The following is a 20,432-nucleotide window of genomic DNA, read 5'->3' on the forward strand; positions in this document are numbered from 1 at the left end:
CTCTTTTGGAAAGTCACTCATTACTCATTAGTAAATAGCACAGGTTTTTTATTCAGGATGAGAGCAAAAAGTCTGCTTCTGGTGTCAACAACAATTCCCAGGGGTGGCTGTCTCCAGAGCACCCTGGGAGTTACAGAGTCACTTGTGTCCCCAAGGAGTCCCCTCGAGCTCTGTAGTTACCGTTTCCTGCTTCCAGTGCACGAGCACAGTAATGCTAATTACTACATCTTTGTTAATTGTATTTCTCCACCTTCTCCCTGCAAAAAGTCGAGCTCAGGTTCCATTAACTGAAGCCACTGACTGTGCACTGCCTTCATGATGCTTGTGAATGTTTTTTCCCCTCTGCAAAGAGGCAGAAGAGGAACAGCCCAAAGGGGCATCCAAACAGCGGCAAAGGCACAGTGTGTGAAGGTCCAGTTAAACAGACCCATCAGGACAGAAGTGGTCAGAGAACAGTGATAAAAACCACCTTAGGAACTTTATGCTGGCCTGTGGGTATCACTGATCTCAGCTTTTCATTTCCACCTCCAGTAATTAAAGACCCGATGCCAACTCAGTGGTGGTGGTAGCTGAAAGAGCCTCCCCAGCATTTAGACTCTCAACTCTTCTTATTTTAATCTGTAATTACATCTACTAAATAGGTACAAAATATGAATACAGTTTCACAGACTCGCAGCTCAAGACTAGATGAGCTGGAGGTTACATGCTTTTGGTATGAAGTGTAAGCCCTCAGTGTCACGACAAATACAAATCTGCTCAGAAGCAGCATCGACAGGTAAATCACTAATTGGGTAGAACAGATAAAAGCAGTGCAGCATCTTCTGCTATAATCACCCCTCTGCCAGTTACAGAGATCTCAAGGCCTAGAGAAGCAGGTTTTAGACCTGGATAAAACGCAGGAGACAGATAGACAGTACTTTGGCTTTTTAAAATCCTTTTAAAGAGAGACAGATAAAGGCATCCAACAACTTTTCAGTACTTTAAAGAATCATAAATTTATACAGGGACACCCCCATCCCAAGAGAACAGCCCATGGGTGACTGCAGGAATCTTGTGTCTGTGACTACAAGTTTATATCATTTGTCTGTGCCAGAACAGAGATGGAAAGTTCCACCAACAGCTGTTTCTCATGAATGGGGGATTTTAGGGAGTCTGAGCTGGATTTTCAGAAGTGCCCAGAAGAGGATTCTCACTCCTGTATCAACTTCCATCGCTTCCCTTGTGTAAGAACCAGGCCCCACAACAACAATCTGATGACTTTCATCACATACAGCTACACCCCAAGAGAATAGAGTCAGGGCTGTTCCACTTTCCCTACAGGGCTACAGACCCATTTATTAAAAGGAACACTTCTCTTTCCAAACGTTGGATCATCTCATCTTCACCACTGATGGTTTTAGATACTATTTGAAAAGGGGAGCTTATTAAAGGTGCCCCATCCAGGGCAGTATGGATATCTGTACCCACTTATTTGACATCACAATCTGCTTGTACTCATTTTGAGAGGTTTTCAAATTTAAAATATTTTGATTGTCCATATTCACAAACATTACACATAAGCTGTATAACAAACTTGATATAACAGAAGAGGTTCCTCGGCAAATCCACTTTGTTAATGCCTCCATAAGCTATAATACACAGGGAGTTCAGCCTTGCAAAGATTTGCTGTAGCTAAAAAACCCACCCCAAGCTCCCTCCCCCTGCTCCTCCTAGTGTTTTGCACCTATGATGCCCTGCAGCATATCGATGGGCAACGGGAAGACGATGGTGGAGTTCTTTTCCGCGGCAATAGTGGTCAAGGTCTGCAAATAACGAAGCTGAAGAGCAGCAGGAGACTCCGTAATGACCATGGATGCCTCTTTGAGGGCCCTGGAAGCATTCATTTCACCCTCAGCTGCAATCACCTGGGGAAGCAAAATGAACAAAATTGAATTAATTCTGGCACAGTAATAAACTAGGCTCTAGGCTGACTTCAACCTTAAGCCATAAACCAAAGACACTGCTCATCTCATTGGAGTGACCTCCCTGTACCATGTTCTTTGGCTGGTTCTGCCTTTTCTCTCAGACAGAAGTAACTCCTGTTTGCTCCAGGGCCCTGTGTGCCAGTTTTCTTCCCATTTGGTGTCACAAAAGCTGGCACCACGTCTTGAAGGTGCAATGGGTGCACATTTTCATAAGCTTTTGTGCTTCTTTCAGTGCGCCCTCTCAAGAACAGATGGCACTCCCCATAGAGATCCGAAAACACTTTTTACTTAAAGCTGTATTTTTTTGTCTCTACAAAGGCTTGACAGGTAAATGGCACATTTCTACTGGGAAAATACCTTTTTATTCCCTTTCTTTTGTGGTCATGCATTTCTTTACAAGCAGGGACCTTCTACATTGAGAAGGCATTTTGTGGCATTAGATGAACTTAAGTAAACCACCCTTTGCTAAGACAAACTTTTAGTATTTAGAATGCAGAATATGAAGAAACAAACAGAAAACAAAGGACTTGCAGAAACCCAAGGCTAATCAGGAAAAAGCTGGAACTAAGTTTGGCTTCTAATTCCCTGCAGGCTCCAGCTAATAACCTCTAAATTGTTCTGTTTATGATTTGCTCTTGGAGTGCGAGAAAAAATTGAGATTCTGCTTTTCTGAAGGAAATCTCACCTGCACAAACCACAACGAAACAGAGCAAGCACTTGGACATAAAATTCCTGCCCTGCATTCCTATTTGCTACAACACAGTCTGGCTGAGAATCTTCATCCTCTCCATCACCACATTAAATTACTCATGAAGAAAACCCCAAATGTTGTTATTACCTTAGCTCTGGCCTCCCGGGCAGCCTCGGCCTCTGCAGCCATCGCTCTCTGCAGCTGCACAGGTAACTTCACATCCTTGATCTCCACACGTTCCACCTTAATGCCCCAATTATCTGTTGCCTCATCAAGCGTGGCCTATATAAAGCAGGACAATTAATTAAGCACCTGCCTGGCTGCAAACAAATCTCCATATTTGAAGAATGACCAAGAAACCAAATTAATTATCTTACAATGTTTAGACTTTACGGGGTTTTGTATTTATACTATGATTTGATAGGGATAAAAGCATAACTATTGTAAACAAAAAAACCCCAGAGCTTAATATATTGAAGGGAATCTGTGCCATAATTTCCTTCAACGCAGAGCATTGACATAGTGACCTGGGGAAACCCTCCTCTCCTGTAGCCCCCATTCACACTTGCTGGCCCCACTGATCAGTTATTGCTTTGTTCACTCATTTTTATTATCCAGAATGCCATCCCAATAGCTCTGATAGGGTTTTGCCTAAAGCTCCAAATCACAGCTTGGCTGATCTCTTGGAAGGCAAAATAAATCCTGACTTGGAAGTTTTCCATGGGACCATGGGATTGCTGTGTAACTGCCTGTTTGACAGACTGCTCAAGTGAAGCCACTCATACCTGCATGCTGTGCGCGATTTCCTCACGATCGGAGAGAATCTGGGAAAGGTTTTTGGTCCCCAGGACGTTCCTCAGAGTAGTCTGTGCTAAAAGACGGGTGGCTGAGTCGGCATTGGTGATATTTGCTACAGCAAGGGTGGCATTCTGAACTCTGTAATAAACCACCCCGTCCACATTGATCGTCACAGAGTCCTTGGTCAAGATCTAAAAAGCAATGGGGAAAGCATGCAATAATTAAGCATATATTTCTTGAATATAATGATAATTACATATTTGTTTTACTAGACAAACTCCTAGGTTTTCCAGGGCAAAGCAACTGTCTTGAAAACAAGAGGTGTCACACACCTACGCTGCACACAAACATGTCTATGTACAGATAAACAAACTGTCCAGTGTAGCTCTGTGAAGCCAAGACTAAATACGGAATTAGAACACTTCCCACTGAAAAACATTCCATTAGTTTGCCATAATGTTATTTCTAACTCACTTCTTCAAATTCAGAGAGATCTGCATTACATACGGGTCACAGAAAAAAAAATTTGGAAATAATTTACACCAAAACATATATGCTCTTTGTATCTGGGAAACTTTAACCTGTTATTCTGAAACTCTCAACGTACGATAACCCAGTGGGTCCCCCGGCTGTATTTCAGTGAGGTGAAGAGTGACAGAGGTGTAAGGGGCAGAGTGAGGGCCCAGGGTGCAGGAGGTATGTCCTTAGGGAAGGACCAAGGTAATAGAAAAGGTTCACAGAACATCAGCTCTCAAAACTGTTTTGTTTTAACACAGAGACAGCAATATGGGACCACTATGTTCAAAATGGGTTCAAACACTCTAGTTCAGAGCACACACTGGAAACATTTATGAGAGGCTAATTTGATGTTTGTTCAGAGAAAAAGGCTGATAATGAATATCATTTCAAATATAGAACACATTAGATTTTCTCTTGTATTTAACTACAGTCACAAGACTATTGATTTAGTGAGACACAGCTCTGCAGGTGTGTCAGTTTATAACAGAAGGCAACAGGCAGGTGATTTAAAAAGCAGGCGAGGGAAGAAGGAGTGTATTTCAGCTGCACTTTCACAGAAACATCACAATGGAGTGTTTCCCATACAGCAGGTGTGGCCGAAGCTGAAGGCAGTTCTCAGTTATTCCTTATTCCTTAACACAGGACTGGCCCATGTACAGACTCCAGCACAGCAGCAGCTCTGGAAGTTACTTTACAGAAATGCAGAAACTTTCTAAGAAAGGCTGTCAGTGTGTAATGATGGTCAGAGAAAGGGAGAGCCAGACCCATGAGATATTGTAGAAAAGACTAGAAAGCTTCATGGAAGTATGTCTACCTAGGTACAAAATTGGTTTTGCCTGTCCCAACCTGACATATTTCAGCTGCCAGGGTGTCAGCCTTACTTCAATATTTAATGAGAAATATCTCCGTTATTATCCAGCACTTCATTGTCCTTCTGGGGGGTACTTCTGATTGAAATGCCACCTTGTGCTACTAAATGAGCACGTGGTGATTTCTAGACAAGCTGCAGAGGAAATCCAATTTGTGAACATCCCCAGAGCTAGATTCAAGTGATTTACTGAATTTAACACTTGTATGTTAAGCAATGAATGTACTTAAGAAGATAAAGAGAGATATTATTGAAGATTTGGAAGAGGGTACACCGGAAAGAAGCATTAATATTAATTATATTTTAAAGTTAAGTTTAAAAGAGATTGAAATATTCCACAGGACCATGAAAAGAAGTGTCCTAGTTCCACGTTAGGCAATTACTATCATGTTACTGGACAAGAGAGAGGGACATGGGAGTGAGTTACCTTCCAGCCTTACCTGCTCTGTCCTTCCCCAAACCACCTCTTTAAGCAGGCTTTTCATAATAGCATCAGGTAAGCAAAGGATGAGTAGCAGGAACAGAAATTATGTTGTACAAATACAAATGTATTTCTGATTTTACCTACTGAAAACAAACCAACCTAAATCTATAACTGTAATTAAATCAAGCTGAAAGAAAAACCGTAGAACTGATGGCTTCACTAATGGCACATCAGCAGCTGCAAGCACATTTTGCCTGCCAGTGATTAGGTTTCTACCAATTACCCTTTAGAGCGCACCATGACACTCACCATTTGTCTAAATCTACAACTAATGATGAGCAATAAACCAACCAGCAAATATGACAGAAACCAGACGCACCAGACAGGCTGCATCAAGCATCTCTGTCTTGCAAAATACACCAGATAGACAAGGGATACAGTTCTATTCATCAACATACAATTGTTCACTAACTTATTCTTAGAGAGCAAGTTGGTTTTTATCCTTTTGTTGTCCACTGAGTCGGCGCCACTGAGTTCAGCTAGCTTAATGCTGTGGACAGATTCTGCTAAAAAAAATGAAGATGTCCAAGGAAAACAGACTGGAAATAAAAGTAATTTTTTTGTTCTTTAGGACTTTCACACTGAAAGACATCAGATGACATTAGATGCAATACACCTTCATAATGCTCCTGTGCAAAGCAGGACACAGCAAGGCGTACACAGAACCCACACAGGACAGGGGACTGTTACCCAGCTGCTATTAATAGCATGTGACGTATGTAATAATTTCATCCTGTTATTTGAGTTTGTTTATACATCCAGATAAATTGGCATAGGAAAGATCACTGCTGCTTCTGGAAATCTTCCAGACTGCACAGAAATAATTAGAGAATGTTGCATGAAGTCCAGCAGTCTTCATTCCAAACCCCTCCCATTCCAGCTCTTAGGCAGAATTAAGTTATTTTATTTGGTCCTTAGAGGACAGCATAATCCATTTTCTTTCAGCCATCTTCTCTTATTTAATGATATTACTAAAGGTTATATGTATTCTTCACAATACATTGAAACTGCACAATAAATGAAACAACTATGTGCTACCCAATACCAAGAGGGGAGAAGGAAAAAGTGGAAAAAAAGAAAAGAACCTTTAGCAGATAGAAAGGCAAGTGCAAACTCACCTCTTGGGGAGGAATATCGAAAGAGATAGTCCTCATATCAACCTTGATGAAGCTGTCAGTGCAAGGCAGGACAAAAAACAAACCTGTACAAAAAAGAAAAACATTCAAGGAAATGTAAAAATAGCTCATTAAACTTGGTACTGAAATAAGCTTGAATCCAACCACTGTCACTGTAGTGAGCTCAGCAGCTTGTTCGGTAGTGGCTTTCAATCCAGGATAGGAATTTCAATAAAGTACGCTGAGAAACTTCAGTTTATTCAGGACTACACTTTTTTACAGATCTTTAACATTTGGAAAAAAACCACCCCAGAACTGTCAACAGCTACTTTTGAAAATCTGTCCCACATAGCTACTTGTGGGGCCAAATTCTGGCCAGCAGAAACTATCAACCTCCTTTTGTTCTGGTGGATCACTGTAACTTCAACTTTACAGCAATGTGGAAGTATTGCAAATCCTGGATGAAAATGAAGGAAGAAGCTATTGTCCCTTGCTGTCACTTTGAGCAACAGCTGAAAATAACATTCTTTCAAATCTCATCAGAATTTTTAATATACGTAGGAAACTTTTCAAAACTATCAAATATAATTGCTTCTCTCTCTTTTGAAGAACACCGAGGCTTTCAGACCATTTGGGTTTTAACTGACATACTAAACTTCTTTTTCAAAATGGCACATTTGATGTCATTATTCCTCCCTTTACATTTTGTGCTTTTGATTCTACCCAAAGGCTGTGCATTAACTCAGGAGATCTGGGAAAGGCTCACAGAACATTTGTTTACTGTCTTCTCCTTATAAAGTAACATACCCTCTTACTGGAAGTTACGAAATTCTTGAGAAATCCATTTGCTAAACTAATGCAATGTCTCTAGACAGCTATTATTTTGCTGATGGCTTAATGAGAACAAATATTAAGAATGCTCTCCAGGACATACCTGGTCCCTTTGCTCCCCCTTTTAGGATGCGTCCAAGTCTGAATATGATGGCTCGCTCATATTCCTTTATGATCTGTAAGAAACAGTTGGATGTCATGCAAGAGTTTCCAGAAGCCACACAATGGATTCCAAACCACATACACACTAGTCTAAGACAGTCCTGAGTCTCAAATGTGACAAACATTTCTACACTGTCTGCTTTTGAGAATTTTAGCCTAAACTTTGTCATAAAAAAGCAAACAGCAGAAGAAGGAAGTAGGACAGCATTCCACAGAAAGATTCTTCAGACTGTGGCACCATCTATCAACAGCAGAAGCAACAGCATGTCATCAGGGAATACCCTGGCAACAACAAAACAAAGCGCAATTTATGTGACCCAGCAGAGACTTTTCCAGCTCCGATTCTGACGCGGTGTCTTAGCCAAAATAAAGAAGTTACTTCCTCTGGTCTAGAAACTTAAAAAAAAAAAAAAAAAAAAAAAAAAAGCACAAACAAGACAGAAATATCCATCTCTTACTTCAACCCTTCTTATGCCTCCTAAATCTATTTCACAGTTTTATTCCAGAGGGTTGGCTGCAGCTCCACACTGGGCAGTTCAGAAGGAGAACAGAGAGGTCCCCTCCTTCTTCCCAGTCCCTTTCTCCCCAGGTTCTCCCCTTTGCCCTTGCTGCTGGGCCGTTCAGCCCCCAACAACTCGAGGACCCCAAGCTCTCCAATGCACATTTAATTCTCTCCCAGAACTTGACTAGATTGTATTTATTATTTTTTTTTTCCTTTTGGTACAGCAGTAACTCCTCCCACCTTCTGTCTTCCATGCTGTTTATGCATAAGTAACATTCTACAGGGACCACACCAGTCTATGTACAGACTCTTTTCAAGAAGGACCAGTTTTTTGGGTTGGCTTGTGTAACCATCAGGGGAGAAAACACAGAGAGTACATCACAGAAACAGTCCTGGGCTAAAAAAATAAAAAAAAAAAAAAAAAAAAAAAATCAAGCTCAGAGCAGTCAGAGATGACACAGTCTCTACGCATCTGTCACATACAGCCACATTTATGTATACACTTGGATGTTCATACGTACCTCATATTTACACACTACACATATAGGGAGAGATCTCCCTAAAAAAAAATTAAACTATCAGTCCTCCAAGAGTAATTATGCATTCTTGCAATTATTCTGATCTTCCAAACTAGCTTATATACTAATGACAACTGGGTAGACATAGTAAAGATGTCAATGCAAAACCACTTTTGACTAAATACATTAATGCACTGAGATGCTGTTATATACTGTCTGCTCTAGTTCAAGAAAGAATAGTTAGATTAATTTCTAATTAAAACAAATAAAACAGAGAACAATAATAATCACTGGGAAGCATCTGCACTGCTTTAAATTTTAATCCAACTTAGCAGTGAACAATTTTACCTTTATGCACATCCAGATTGATATAGGAAATGTAATAACAGTGAAAAAAAGTGAAGTGATCACCAGGATCCATCCACACACACCAAGGCCAGTATCGACGTCATCTGCAAGAAAAGAGCAGAGATTGTCAGATTTTTAAAACCAAGAGTGTCTGTTAAAGGAGTGCCTACAACGATATTTGTGTTGGATATTCCTTGATACAAGCCATTGTTAGCACTACTCCTCTGGCCTAACTCATTACGTTTAGATCGGAAGTCAAATTAAAAGCCAAATTCTGCTTTCATTTTTACTAGTTTCTACAAGTTGTGCAAGATACCTTAGGGCAGAACGTGATACAAGTAACATTTATGCAGAATTAAGTATGCTAACACTTAAGTATAGTCTTTCAAATGCCTCCCTCTTCCCCAATTTTCTCTAGCTGAATGACCAATATGCAGCAGTAGAAATTCTGTTCTCGTACTGTCTGAGGAAGTGAGAGCAAGACTTGCTTAATGAGTGAAATGCAAATACCCCGTAACCTATCAACTCTAGTGACAGGACATTTAGAATGTGGTTTATGTTCCAGCTGTCATAGGTGCAGATCTAAGAAAACCACAATTCTCAGAACTGTTATATCTAGGGAGTAGGATAAGATGCAGTGCAAGATTAAGTGGACGTGAAATAAGGTGTCTATAAACATTTCTTGGCCAAAGACGCCTTATGCTTAGAAGACAAACACGTTAGTTCTCTGTCACGAAATGACACCAACTGAAGGTGCACATACCAAGAGCTAGTGATTTCAAATGCTACACAGCTAAAAAAAGCAACACACCATGACAAAACGCGGATGTGCTGGGAAGCATCCCTAAAGCCAGAGGAAGTTTCTTATCCTGCCAGCTAAGACTCCTACAGGCTGCCAGGAGCCCACTGCCAAGGCGGGACATCCCAGGGTGAGACTGAGCACTCACCACCATCGCATTCCTACTCTGGAGGTAGACTAATTGCAGTTTCTCACTCCATCCTTTAAAAAGCCGTAAGTGTGAAACACCGTGAAGCACCCACAAAGCTTAAAAAAACCAATATTCTCACATTTAGAGGGAAGAATGTTGCTTCAGGACCACACTTACTGATTTTGCTGAACTGTGAAGACCCCCTTACAGTGCTGCAAATATGCAATATTTTGATCAGTGTCACAAATACTTAAAGGACTGGAGTCTTGTTACCTAATGGACTGCGTTCAGCAGCTCGCTTAGAAAGAAACTGCATTAAAGTTAGTTAAACTAAAACTAGAAGTTTTAGTTTAGTTTTGCCTTCAATTATATTTGTATTCGCCAAACACAACTATAGTTCAGTTTGTACAACAAAACTGGCCAGTTATGAGAAATAAGTCTCCAAGTCTTCACCCTAACAGTTATTTTAAGTAGGACTCACTTTATTATGAAGGAAAATACTGAAGCTTCCAGTCCTTGTATGCATTCATTGTGGGTCTCAGAGCTATTCCCAGCCTTTCCAGTAAGATGGAACACGGAGGCAGTGGAGAATATCAAGTTTTTTGGTCTCACACAGGAACTTGAGCTTTCTGAAGTCACACAAAGCTTCTGAAGGCAGTAGAATTTTATCCCTGTCACATGCCAGTATAATAACCCTCAAGAACACGTCACATCACAGTCATTTTAAAGGTCCTCTATGGAAAGTTACAAAAGATAGTCTCCAACAGATTTATTGCTACCTAGTGGAAATACCAGATTAAAGGGGTAATTTCTAGGCCTTCTGTGAAAGCCAAGGAAATGCATGACCTACACATACCGGTATTAAGCAGCTGTCAGCATTAAGCAACATCTGTAAACTCATTAGTGAAGGGAACATTACCTTTAATTCAGTGACAAGGTATTAGTCAGCCTGAAACCATAAAAAGTACTCACAATCTACACTGATAAGGAGGAAAAGTTTATTTCACTCTTGCTTTTACTCAGTAACTTTTAAAAACCTAAAGGAGCTGTGGATCCTGCTTCAGTTCCGCTCTACAGTTTAACACCAAGACTTCACCACCAACCACCAACCTGCTCTTACCAGAACTATGGCATGGAAAAAAAAAAAAAAGAGATCCATTTGCTTCCCTGTTGAACATGAGGGTAGAAGTCACAACTCAAATTGTGTAAAATTTAAAGATTGAGTAAGCGCATATTTTATTTAGCAACCCTGATTGTCCCATCGTGTTATGTATTTCACAATACAAAAAGCCAGAGAGATGCTGTCTTGTCAAAAACTGTAGGAAGTAGAGGAAACACGCTTGGCATCCGTGGAATGAGCTATCTTTTTGCCATTTTTGAACACCTCATTCATGGGGCTTGAATAACTTCATCAATGGCCCATTCTTGTAGATTTCTCAGTTAGGTTCATTGATACTGGACTCTTAAAGAGCAGCTACTTTACTGAAATGAGACAGACAGAGAGGGTGCAGGTGTAACACGCAGCCTCAGACACACCTCTTGCTGACGATGCGTATCCCTGCCCACCCAACCTGCTGGAAAACAAAAGATTTTATACCACACCAAGTGCTGGCTCCAGGAGACTGTCTCCCAGCCCTCTTTCACACATCACATACATGCACCTTTTAACAGAGACAAATTTATCTTTGTTTTTGGCAGGCTGTCAAAGAACAGCTCAAAGAGATATTCTTCTCTCTAAGTCCCCACAAAACAACTAGAGAATAATTGAAAACAGACTTAAGAAATAAAGAAAAATGTTTTTTGTAGTGAGAGTTCTGCCTGGGAACGATAGGGAACTGGGTTTTACTTCTCCCTTAGCCAGACTCCCCATGTGACATTTCTGGTACCATTATATAATCAAAATCAAGAAGGAGAAATACAACTTACTCCTCCCAAAGAAAAAAAAACAAACCCAAAACCCTTGCTCATACAACAGACACATGATCATTAACAATAATTGCTGGGGATATATATTTAAATATTAATATACTTTGATGTATGAAGCTGCTGAACGAGCAAGGAGAAAAACAACATAATAACTTCAAAAACTAGACATCACCACCAGTCAGACAATATTAAAAAATATAGAGTTTGTTGCGTTTGCTCCACTGCTATTGCTGCTGGGATCTCTGCCTCATTTTAAGGCTTGCAGAAACAAGGCCTAGAAAATGTAAGCATGAAAGAAAAAGACAAATTGATGATTGTATTACTGATGAGACACCAACAGCAGAAAGTCCATTTTTTAACTTGCAGTAACTCTAGCTGCTCACCTTCTGTTCTCTCTTGCTTGATTTTCTGAAGTGCCAAACACCCTGTCATGTACCCCTACGGCTTCGGCTCAAACACAGGGGATATTCTTGCCCTTTTATTATCCAGACACAAAAAACCTCACACCTGGAATTTGATCAGAGGCATCTTATTTATGGACAGTCTGCAACAGATTATGTACCTCTTCAAGAAATAAACAAGGAGAAAGAATATTAAAAAAAATTTTAATTGAATCAGCCTTCAATCCCTTTAACGCTGACTGGAACAGTTACCGTTACTTTAGCAAGAAATTATCACTTGGATCATCAAACAGTATTAACAATTTATAATAAACACTGAGTGCTGGAGGCTGAGATGGGAAGGGGAAGTTCTCATTACTGCTTGAGGTGTGGCATGCACTTTGCCTGTGACTTCTTTTCTTCTCCTCACCACACAAACTGAACAAGCACATCACAGTCAAACAGCAAAACCAGCAAAAATGTGCCAGAAGGTACCATGAGAGGAAAGGACCTTCCCTCCCGAGCTGTGCAAACAACTCACCAGATGGAAAGCAAAACATATATGGGAGATCAACCGGACTGAACACAAGGCAATGCTAGACAGAGATCTCCACTTTCATGCTGCTTGGTCAAATCCAGGATTGTCTGAGAACGACTGAAGGGTGTTACTCTACAACAGTTATTCAACTGTTTGCTAATTGGCAAACAAACAGGAATAATAAGGAATACTACTTTCAATGAAAACTAAATGTCTTTTCAGATGCTTCTCAACGGATTTCACATGGGAAATAGCCAATGTCGCTACACCTAATAACAAGAATTATATCTAATGCCATTTACTCCATCGATATTTTATCATGCCAAAAATAACTGGCAGTCAGCTTTAGCCTCCAAACAACCCGTCACACAGTATGTAGGGAAGAAACAACCTCTGTAGCATGAGAAGGGAAAGGCTTGCTGAGTCCCGGACAAGGTTAGCGTCACAGCGACCACTGTCACGTATTAATAACTAACATACTTACAGAATGAAATGTAGATCCTCTCCAAGGATACAAGAGCTAGTACATGCCATTAGGCATGGGGCCCAAATAGACCTACAGTTATTTATACAACAACTCAGATTACCCAGCCCGAGCCTTTGTATATAAAGTGATCTTATAAATACATTTCCGCCTCCAGTTGCAAATGACAAAAGCGTAAAATAAATCATGGCTTTTTTTTTCTGCAGCCTGTTTCTGAACAACACAAGTAACAGGAAAACGCTCCAGCTTCCAGGGACAGATACTGTGAGTTGTGTTATTTTAGTTCAGCATCTCCACAACTTCCCGAGGCAGGTGACACTCACACCTAAACTGAAAGGCCAAAACCCACTAGAATAACGATACCAAGAAGTAAAAGTTAACTGCGGCTTCATTGCCCAACTTGAGGAACTATAATTGACTTTTATCACTTCCTCCAGTCACACCTGTCTCACGTTTTACTCAAGCGAAGAGCACTAGGGATGTAAACAACCAGTTCCCAAATCCTTTTTGTTCTCATTTACCGGTGCAGCGCCCCGGGGATTACTCCTGTTGACTCTGCTCTTAATGATTTGTTTAACTTTCCCCTTAGTGACACGAGTTACAGGAAAACAAAAACCACACACACAGACAAAAACCCCAAGTTGCGCAACCGGGGCCAGCTCTCCGCGATGCTCCCCTGCCTGCCCCTCTGCTATTTCCAAACGGATGCGAAGCGGCGACTCGCGGCCCCGTTGGGCAACGGCAGCGCCCGGCTCCGTCCGGCCGCCGTTCCCCGGGGGCAGCGGCGAGGGGCCGGCGGGGCCCGGCCCACCGTGGGGCCCCGGGGCCGCAGGAAAGCGGGAGCCCGCCCGGGAGCCCAGCCAGGACCGCTCCTCGCTCTTTCCAGGGGATTAACTTTGAAGGAGCTACAAACTTTCCTCAGCGCCCAAATAAAGTCAAAAATTAAAACCGAAACAGAAAACCGGAGAAGGACAGGGAGGCGCCCCGGGCTCGGAGCCCGCGGGGAGCGACCGGCTGCGGGGCCGCGCCCCCGGCTGCTATTTAGGGAGAACCCCGCTCCCCGCTCCATCCCGCCGTTACCTTGCACCCGCCGGCCCTTCGGAGCCATCCCCGCTTCGTGGTCCGCCATGGCCGCTGCCGCCGTCCCTTCGGAGAAGCCGCTGTCCCTCGCGCTCGTCGCCCCCTCACAGCCCGGCTCGCGCTGCCCTCAGCCTCGCGCACCGCCCCGCGCTGCCCTGCCCCGCGAGGGTGTGGCGGCGACCGTTACGCGCTGCACACCGCCCCCCGCTGCCCTGCGCCACCTGGGGCGCTGAGGGGACGCGGCGGGGGGGCCCCCCTCAGCGACAGGGAGGCGAGGGACCGGCAGCGAGCTGGGGAACGGCCGCGGGAAGCGAGCCGGGAAGGGGTGGCAAGCGGGACCCGGAGCGGGGAGAAGGTGAAGGGGTAGGAGCGGAGCGGTGCGCCCCGGGAGGCCTGAGGTGAGCGGGGCCCCGGCAGCCCCTCCTGAGGGGAGGGGAGTTCCAGCTGCGCCCAGGGCTTTTAAAAAAACCTTTTAAAAAATTCACCTCAAGTTTCAGGTATTACCGCTTTCCTTCCCGACCTGTTGCAGGACACCGATGGAGAGTTTGGAGCTTTCATCCCTTTTGGAAGACACCAAAGTTACAATCTGTGCTGCTCTTCTCCAAGGTTCATCCCACGGAAAGGAGGTTTGTGTAGAAACACGACATTACACACACAGTCGTTATGTGCCAGGTGTCATAAAGATTGTCACGTTTGAAAAAAGTTCCAAGGTTCCTACCAACCTAACATAAATTCTATGTTAGGGTGGATTAAGAGGGCTGTAAATGATTCACAGCTATTCTTTAACCTTTATTCATGCATGGGGTGTTGATAAGTACTGGGCAGTGAAGGGCATGTGTGAACTCATATTTATTGTATTGCTTTGCTCTACTGATAGTGTGTAATTGCTGTCTTCTTTGTCAAAGAAGTTGCATTGCAACCTGTGAACAAAATATGCTATTAGACTACTAGAATGCACAGAGATTTATTTCAAGCGTTGATATTATAATACTGTGGTTAGTTTCCTCCTTGGCAGTAGCTGGGATTTTGCTTTCCATTATATACCAGAGGAATAAAGTTTTTATTAGGCAGCAGGATTGATTGAGAAGAATGTGTGGGTGAGTGGAGCTCCAAATGCTGAAGTGTGGTCCTGTTTCTTCAAGTCTCCAAGTGATGTGAACAGCAGCAGCAAAAGACCAAAACACTTTCTCCCAGTGACACTAAGATACCTCATGAACACTCCTTTTGTTGCTGGCGTGAACTCCTACTGCCACACTTCTGCTGGTTGATTTCAGACTGCAGACAGGTCAGAGCACTCATTGCACAATTTTGATGAGAACACGTTTACAGTAGAACGGAACAAAACCGTAGAAGATACAGTATTGAAGCTCATAATACTATAAGGAAGTTGAGAGCGTCTGTGGTTTTATCATTCTTTTGTGCTGGCCTTAGGGTCTTCTGGCAATAAACTGCTTAGAATGTCTCAACGTTCATTAAGAAGGAAGGAAGGATGTACTTGAAATGGGAGGAACAAGCTCCGTAAAAACATAGGGTAGATAAGCTGTGATGAACCCTCATCACCCACAGAAAATTGGCACTAGAAAAATCTAAGCTGGTGCCAATAATAAGATAAACGCTTTTAAAATTAATATGAATAAAGCATTAAAAAATGTACCACACTGGTTTACTTTATTTCAGCAAAGAAGAGGAAACACCTGTTCATTTGCCCCGTCACTGAAAGTAAAAAATATACAAAAAATATGTAAAAAAAGACCTTTACCCTTCACAAAGCTGGCAACCTGACATCCTCTAAGGCTGCAGTATTCAGCCACACAACGTTGGCGTTTTACTCAAAGAAGAGAAAGCCTTTTATCTAATTTTATATAGGCCCTCATTCCATTTATTTTACTGCTTTTGGGTGTTTGCCAGTGAAGTTGGACCCCCCCCGGGCGGGGGTGGGCAGCGGTACCTCTGCTGTGGGTTCTTGCTGCCATCTGCTGTTATCCTCTGCCGGCTTTGCACGTCCTTTCCAGAAAGTTAAGCAGTGAGGTAAATCCCGGCTCCTCTCCCTTCAACTGTGGGAACTGAGGGATGGTATCATGTTATTTAATGCCATTTTAGTTTTTCCTTAAATCCTGAAGTTAAGAGAAGCGTCAGGATTAGGAACAGGTAACTCAGAAGTCCTTTACCACGCACAGGTGAGATGCCCCAAGGGGTCTGAGTTAGAGCAGATTGCTCCTGCAGCCTGTGCAGGCTCCTGAAATGCCGAGTAAGTATGAAAAGAATAAAATGCAAAATGTAACCCTTAGTAAAGTATAATGTCTGAATGGCTTCTTATTCTAATTTTTGGTTCAATAAATAAAGGAATTAAAGAATTTGATTTTTGTCTGGCAAGAAGACAACAGTGGGCTTGAAAATTGATTTATTAATCTCTAGGCCTCGTGAAGAGAAAAATTTCATTGGATTTTGCCTCACTTGCTTACGTAAGTCAGTTTGATTTCAAATATGGAAGTTCCTGTCAACAGTAACTCCTCGGTATTACTCTGTGGTAAAGCCTGCATTTATTTAATCATTCCTTGAATTTCCACTACTGTGTCTGGTAGGCAGTTAATTCGAAAGAGCATTTGTGTGAGGTGTGTCAGTTTTGGAAACACCGGTTTTGTTTCTTCTATGTGCAGAGTAACTGCAGCTTTCTGTTGTTTTGCAAAAGGGAAATAGTCTACAATCAGTATATTTATTTACCGTATGTTGTTTATGAGTATATGATTTTTTTTTAAGTAGGAAAACCTGAGAGCAGTTTACAAAGCCACCATTAGATGTCAGCATGATATTAACCACAGCGACTACCAACAACAGTCTTGTCTGAAGCATGTATTAAGTAATACTGATCTTTGTCACCTTGGTCTTCGTTTTAAAACCTTTTCTTACAGTAAATTGTAGTCCATTGTGTTTATGGAATAATATCAAAGGCTGTTCCTGAAACTGTCTTTGATTCTTACTTTAAAAAGCTGCTGGATGTGGAATGTTTAGCTTCTGGATCTTGTTTGGAGCTGCTCATACTACACTGAATTTTATGTGAGAGTTCAGTTATACACACTGTCTTCTAAGTTCATAAAGTGTGATGTGTTGTCAGCTTCCCACAGGGATTCTACATGACAGTTTGGGAACAAGATGTGTTATTGTGCTTTATTTTATTGTGCTTTTTCCAGTTTACAATACATTTTAGAGGAGTCTCACAAATGCTGTTTTCCAATGCTGTTTACCATTCAAAATTTTCAAGGGTGAACTTAACTTTTAAGTATGTCAGGAAATCTACTATATTCTTACTATATATGTGTTTAAATATTTTGTTGAATTTTGAATTGGAGCTTTGTCTGTTTTACTTGACATTATACAGTTTGCAGTAGCTCTGTCTACGTATCTTTTAGTTTCATTCTGAAAAGCACTGCTTTGAGTCAGTTTCGCCTAAAACCTCTAAAAGTAATCAAAACCAGAATACTGGTTCAGGAAACATTTCCCACATTATAAAAGTCTGCATTTCATTTAGTTGCCTATTTTTATATCATGGGATTATTTGCTTTCTGTGGAAACGGAGTATGTATATGTTGGAATCAATAATCCCAAAACAGAATTGTTTAAAAATCGGGTTTCTTTAAACGGAATCATTTTTCCCACATTAGAAGATACATTGTTTAAAATATCTTTGAGTCTGGGACATTCATTATTTTTATGTTGTTTACACTTAAAGGCTACATACAAAAGAGCAGTCAGAGCAGAGCTTGTCCTGAGGGAAGGCTGGGTCCTTGTGCTGGCCGTACACGCACTGTGACGGAGAGAGCAGGGCTCTGCTACAGTCTCTCTCTCCTCTCATTTGCTGCTGCTGGGGATATTGGAGCTTTGAATCAAAGTAGTATGTAAGATAATACATACAATATTTTTTTTCTGACCTAGCATGCTATCAGTATTAAAAATATAAAGAAAATCTGGTTAAATTATTTTGCTTCCAAACTACCTATGAGCATTATATGTATTTTGGAAATCCAGCAAATTCTACAAAACTAACTCCTTTAAATTCTCCTATACATCCTGTTAAGGGATATTTGGGTCCACAAATACAGATCAAAGTCAAATTAAACTGTCTTTGCTGATGATACTTGCCTACAGAGAATATATTGGAAAGAATTATTTTTTTCTGAAGTCCTTATGGTTCAGAGAGGTAGGAGGCTGGGTTTTCATGACTTGTTCGCAGTCTGAGATCTCCTGTCATGGCCCTGGAGCCAAGTTAAGGTGACCTGTTGCTCCTCACACCACGCTCCTCTCATCCTTTGGCTGGATGCTGTGGGAAAAGGGCTGTGGGAACCCGCTTTGTTGTCATGGTGTTGAACTTCCCCTTCAGAAGGAACTGTCAGAAAAAGAAGGAAAAAAAAAAAAAAGAAAAAGGGATGTAACAGTTCCAAATTTCCCAGTGCTCTCAGATAAGTTTCTTGTGAAGCGTTTCTCCTATTCCCTCTGCCATTTCATATGCTAGTCGTGTGCGCAAAGGTTTTACTTGTCATTCTGGTCTTACCCAGAATCCATCTGGCCAGCCACTGCTCTTTTTGATTTTTCAATATAATGATTTCTTTGCTTCTGTAGGTTTGGCAAAAGAGAAAATTTGTGTTTAACAAAACAGAAAAAGCCTTAGGTAATACAAAAAAAAAAAAAAAGTAGTCTACTAGAACAAGTCAAAGTCATCAAGGTGCCTTAAAGCAGCAGTGGAATGTCACTTTACTATTCAAGCAACCCAGTCTCAGAAGAAATCTTCTTGTAGTATGTCACTGAAATTGCAAGTTTGTCTCACACTTACATAGCCTGGAGGTTTTAGCACTTGTAACTACTGCATCCCTGGAATTCAGGAGCAGAACTGCATTCCAAGACACTGGCATGCTTGAAAGAGTTAGTTGCAGAATAAGAGATTATATTACTGAAAAAAATAGGTACTGAAGTGCTGCACATTTCACTCTATTTGTGTATTTGGTAGTTCTATATTTTAGAATAAAATGACTGTGTAAGGTACTGAAAGCGTTTCAGGACAGGCAGAACAATCTAAATCCAATGACAAAAGCAACAAAGCCTCTGAGGACATTTTCTGTTGCAAATACATTTCTGGCAGCAGTGATTCGACTACATTGGATTCATAAAAGAACTAAAGGAAACTTAAAGGAAATAAAGACAAACATTTGTATTACTTCACTTGTTATCTACATCAAGATTGACTCTGAGCTGGAGGTCAGTGGCAGTAGAGTGTATTAGTCATGGTAATAGATGTCAAAGCTGTGCACATGGTGGTTTTTATTTTCCATACTCACATGAGCCTCACTGCTAATATAAAGGGAAATTGCTAGGTCAATTGTAGAAAACATAAACATTGTCAGGGACACTACTCTTTCTCAGCCTGTTGCCTATCGGAAAGTGGTCTGGAAATTGATTGTAAATCCATGGGTTGTCCAAATAACTGTGGATATGCAAAATGGGAGAAATATTAGGAGCCAAGACAAGGATTCCGTATTATTTGTGTGCTTTTGTGGAAGGAAGCACCCATGGCAACAGCATGCAAAATGGAGTTTTTGAAAGGTTAGGTAGTCCCTGGGTTTAAAGTAGAGTTCAGTTTCACACCTTTTATAAACACAGCATCATTCTTGATTTCAAAATATGGTATTTTTATGCAGAATATGCTTGTGTCAGAAGGTTCACAAAATGTCCCAGACCTGTGTTCATCATTTGCATGGCATTGCTTTTTTCAATAATCAGTGTTCATATGAGGCTTAAATACCTTTGCCGGGACATTTTAAGTTCAAAGACAGAGATTTTACTAGATAACCAAAAATATTATTTTCCCTGTTGCTCCCTTGTCCATGCAGCTTTTGTTCTTCTCTTGCCTTTTTCTTTTCTATTAGTGGTGTGTTTCATTCAGTGAGACAGGTCTGTGCTTCAGATCCAGATTGCAATTACAGTCATACAGGTTTTTACAAATAAAAGCTTGTATCACACTGGAACCATGATGACACAGTTCAGATAATGTCCTTAGAGTCTGTGGAGCGTTAATTCTGGTGTGACGGGCTGGGGGGGTGAATGAAGTCCCTGCCCCTTATTCCCTTTCTTTGCTACTTTTCCACCTCAGAGATGCCCCGTTATGATCAAGTTGAAAGCGAGACACTCCATGTATCAGTGACATGGTTCAGATCTGTCTCTCTGTACTTCCTTCACTTAACGTAAGCACAAAAGGCTGGAAGAGCACTAAATAATGAAAGAGCTAATTGGTGTTTTTGAAAATTTA

The 20,432-nt window shown here is 41.4% G+C and overlaps 1 protein-coding gene across 1 annotated transcript; it reads right to left on the reverse strand.

Annotated features, from left to right (window-relative positions):
• Positions 1-31: 31 nt before the first annotated feature.
• On the reverse strand, positions 32-14,295 carry STOM (stomatin). The gene is made up of 7 exons (XM_014942865.1): positions 14,138-14,295; positions 8,801-8,904; positions 7,374-7,446; positions 6,443-6,525; positions 3,441-3,644; positions 2,803-2,937; positions 32-1,904 (listed from the first exon to the last, which is right to left on the reverse strand). The coding sequence occupies exons 1-7, from the start codon at positions 14,184-14,186 to the stop codon at positions 1,710-1,712; spliced, it is 843 nt and encodes a 280-aa protein (XP_014798351.1). The 5' UTR covers positions 14,187-14,295; the 3' UTR covers positions 32-1,709.
• Between the last annotated feature and the right edge of the window lie 6,137 nt (positions 14,296-20,432).

Source organism: Calidris pugnax, unplaced genomic scaffold (genome assembly GCF_001431845.1).
Source record: "Calidris pugnax isolate Ruff unplaced genomic scaffold, ASM143184v1 scaffold102, whole genome shotgun sequence".
Lineage (NCBI taxonomy): Eukaryota > Metazoa > Chordata > Aves > Charadriiformes > Scolopacidae > Calidris > Calidris pugnax.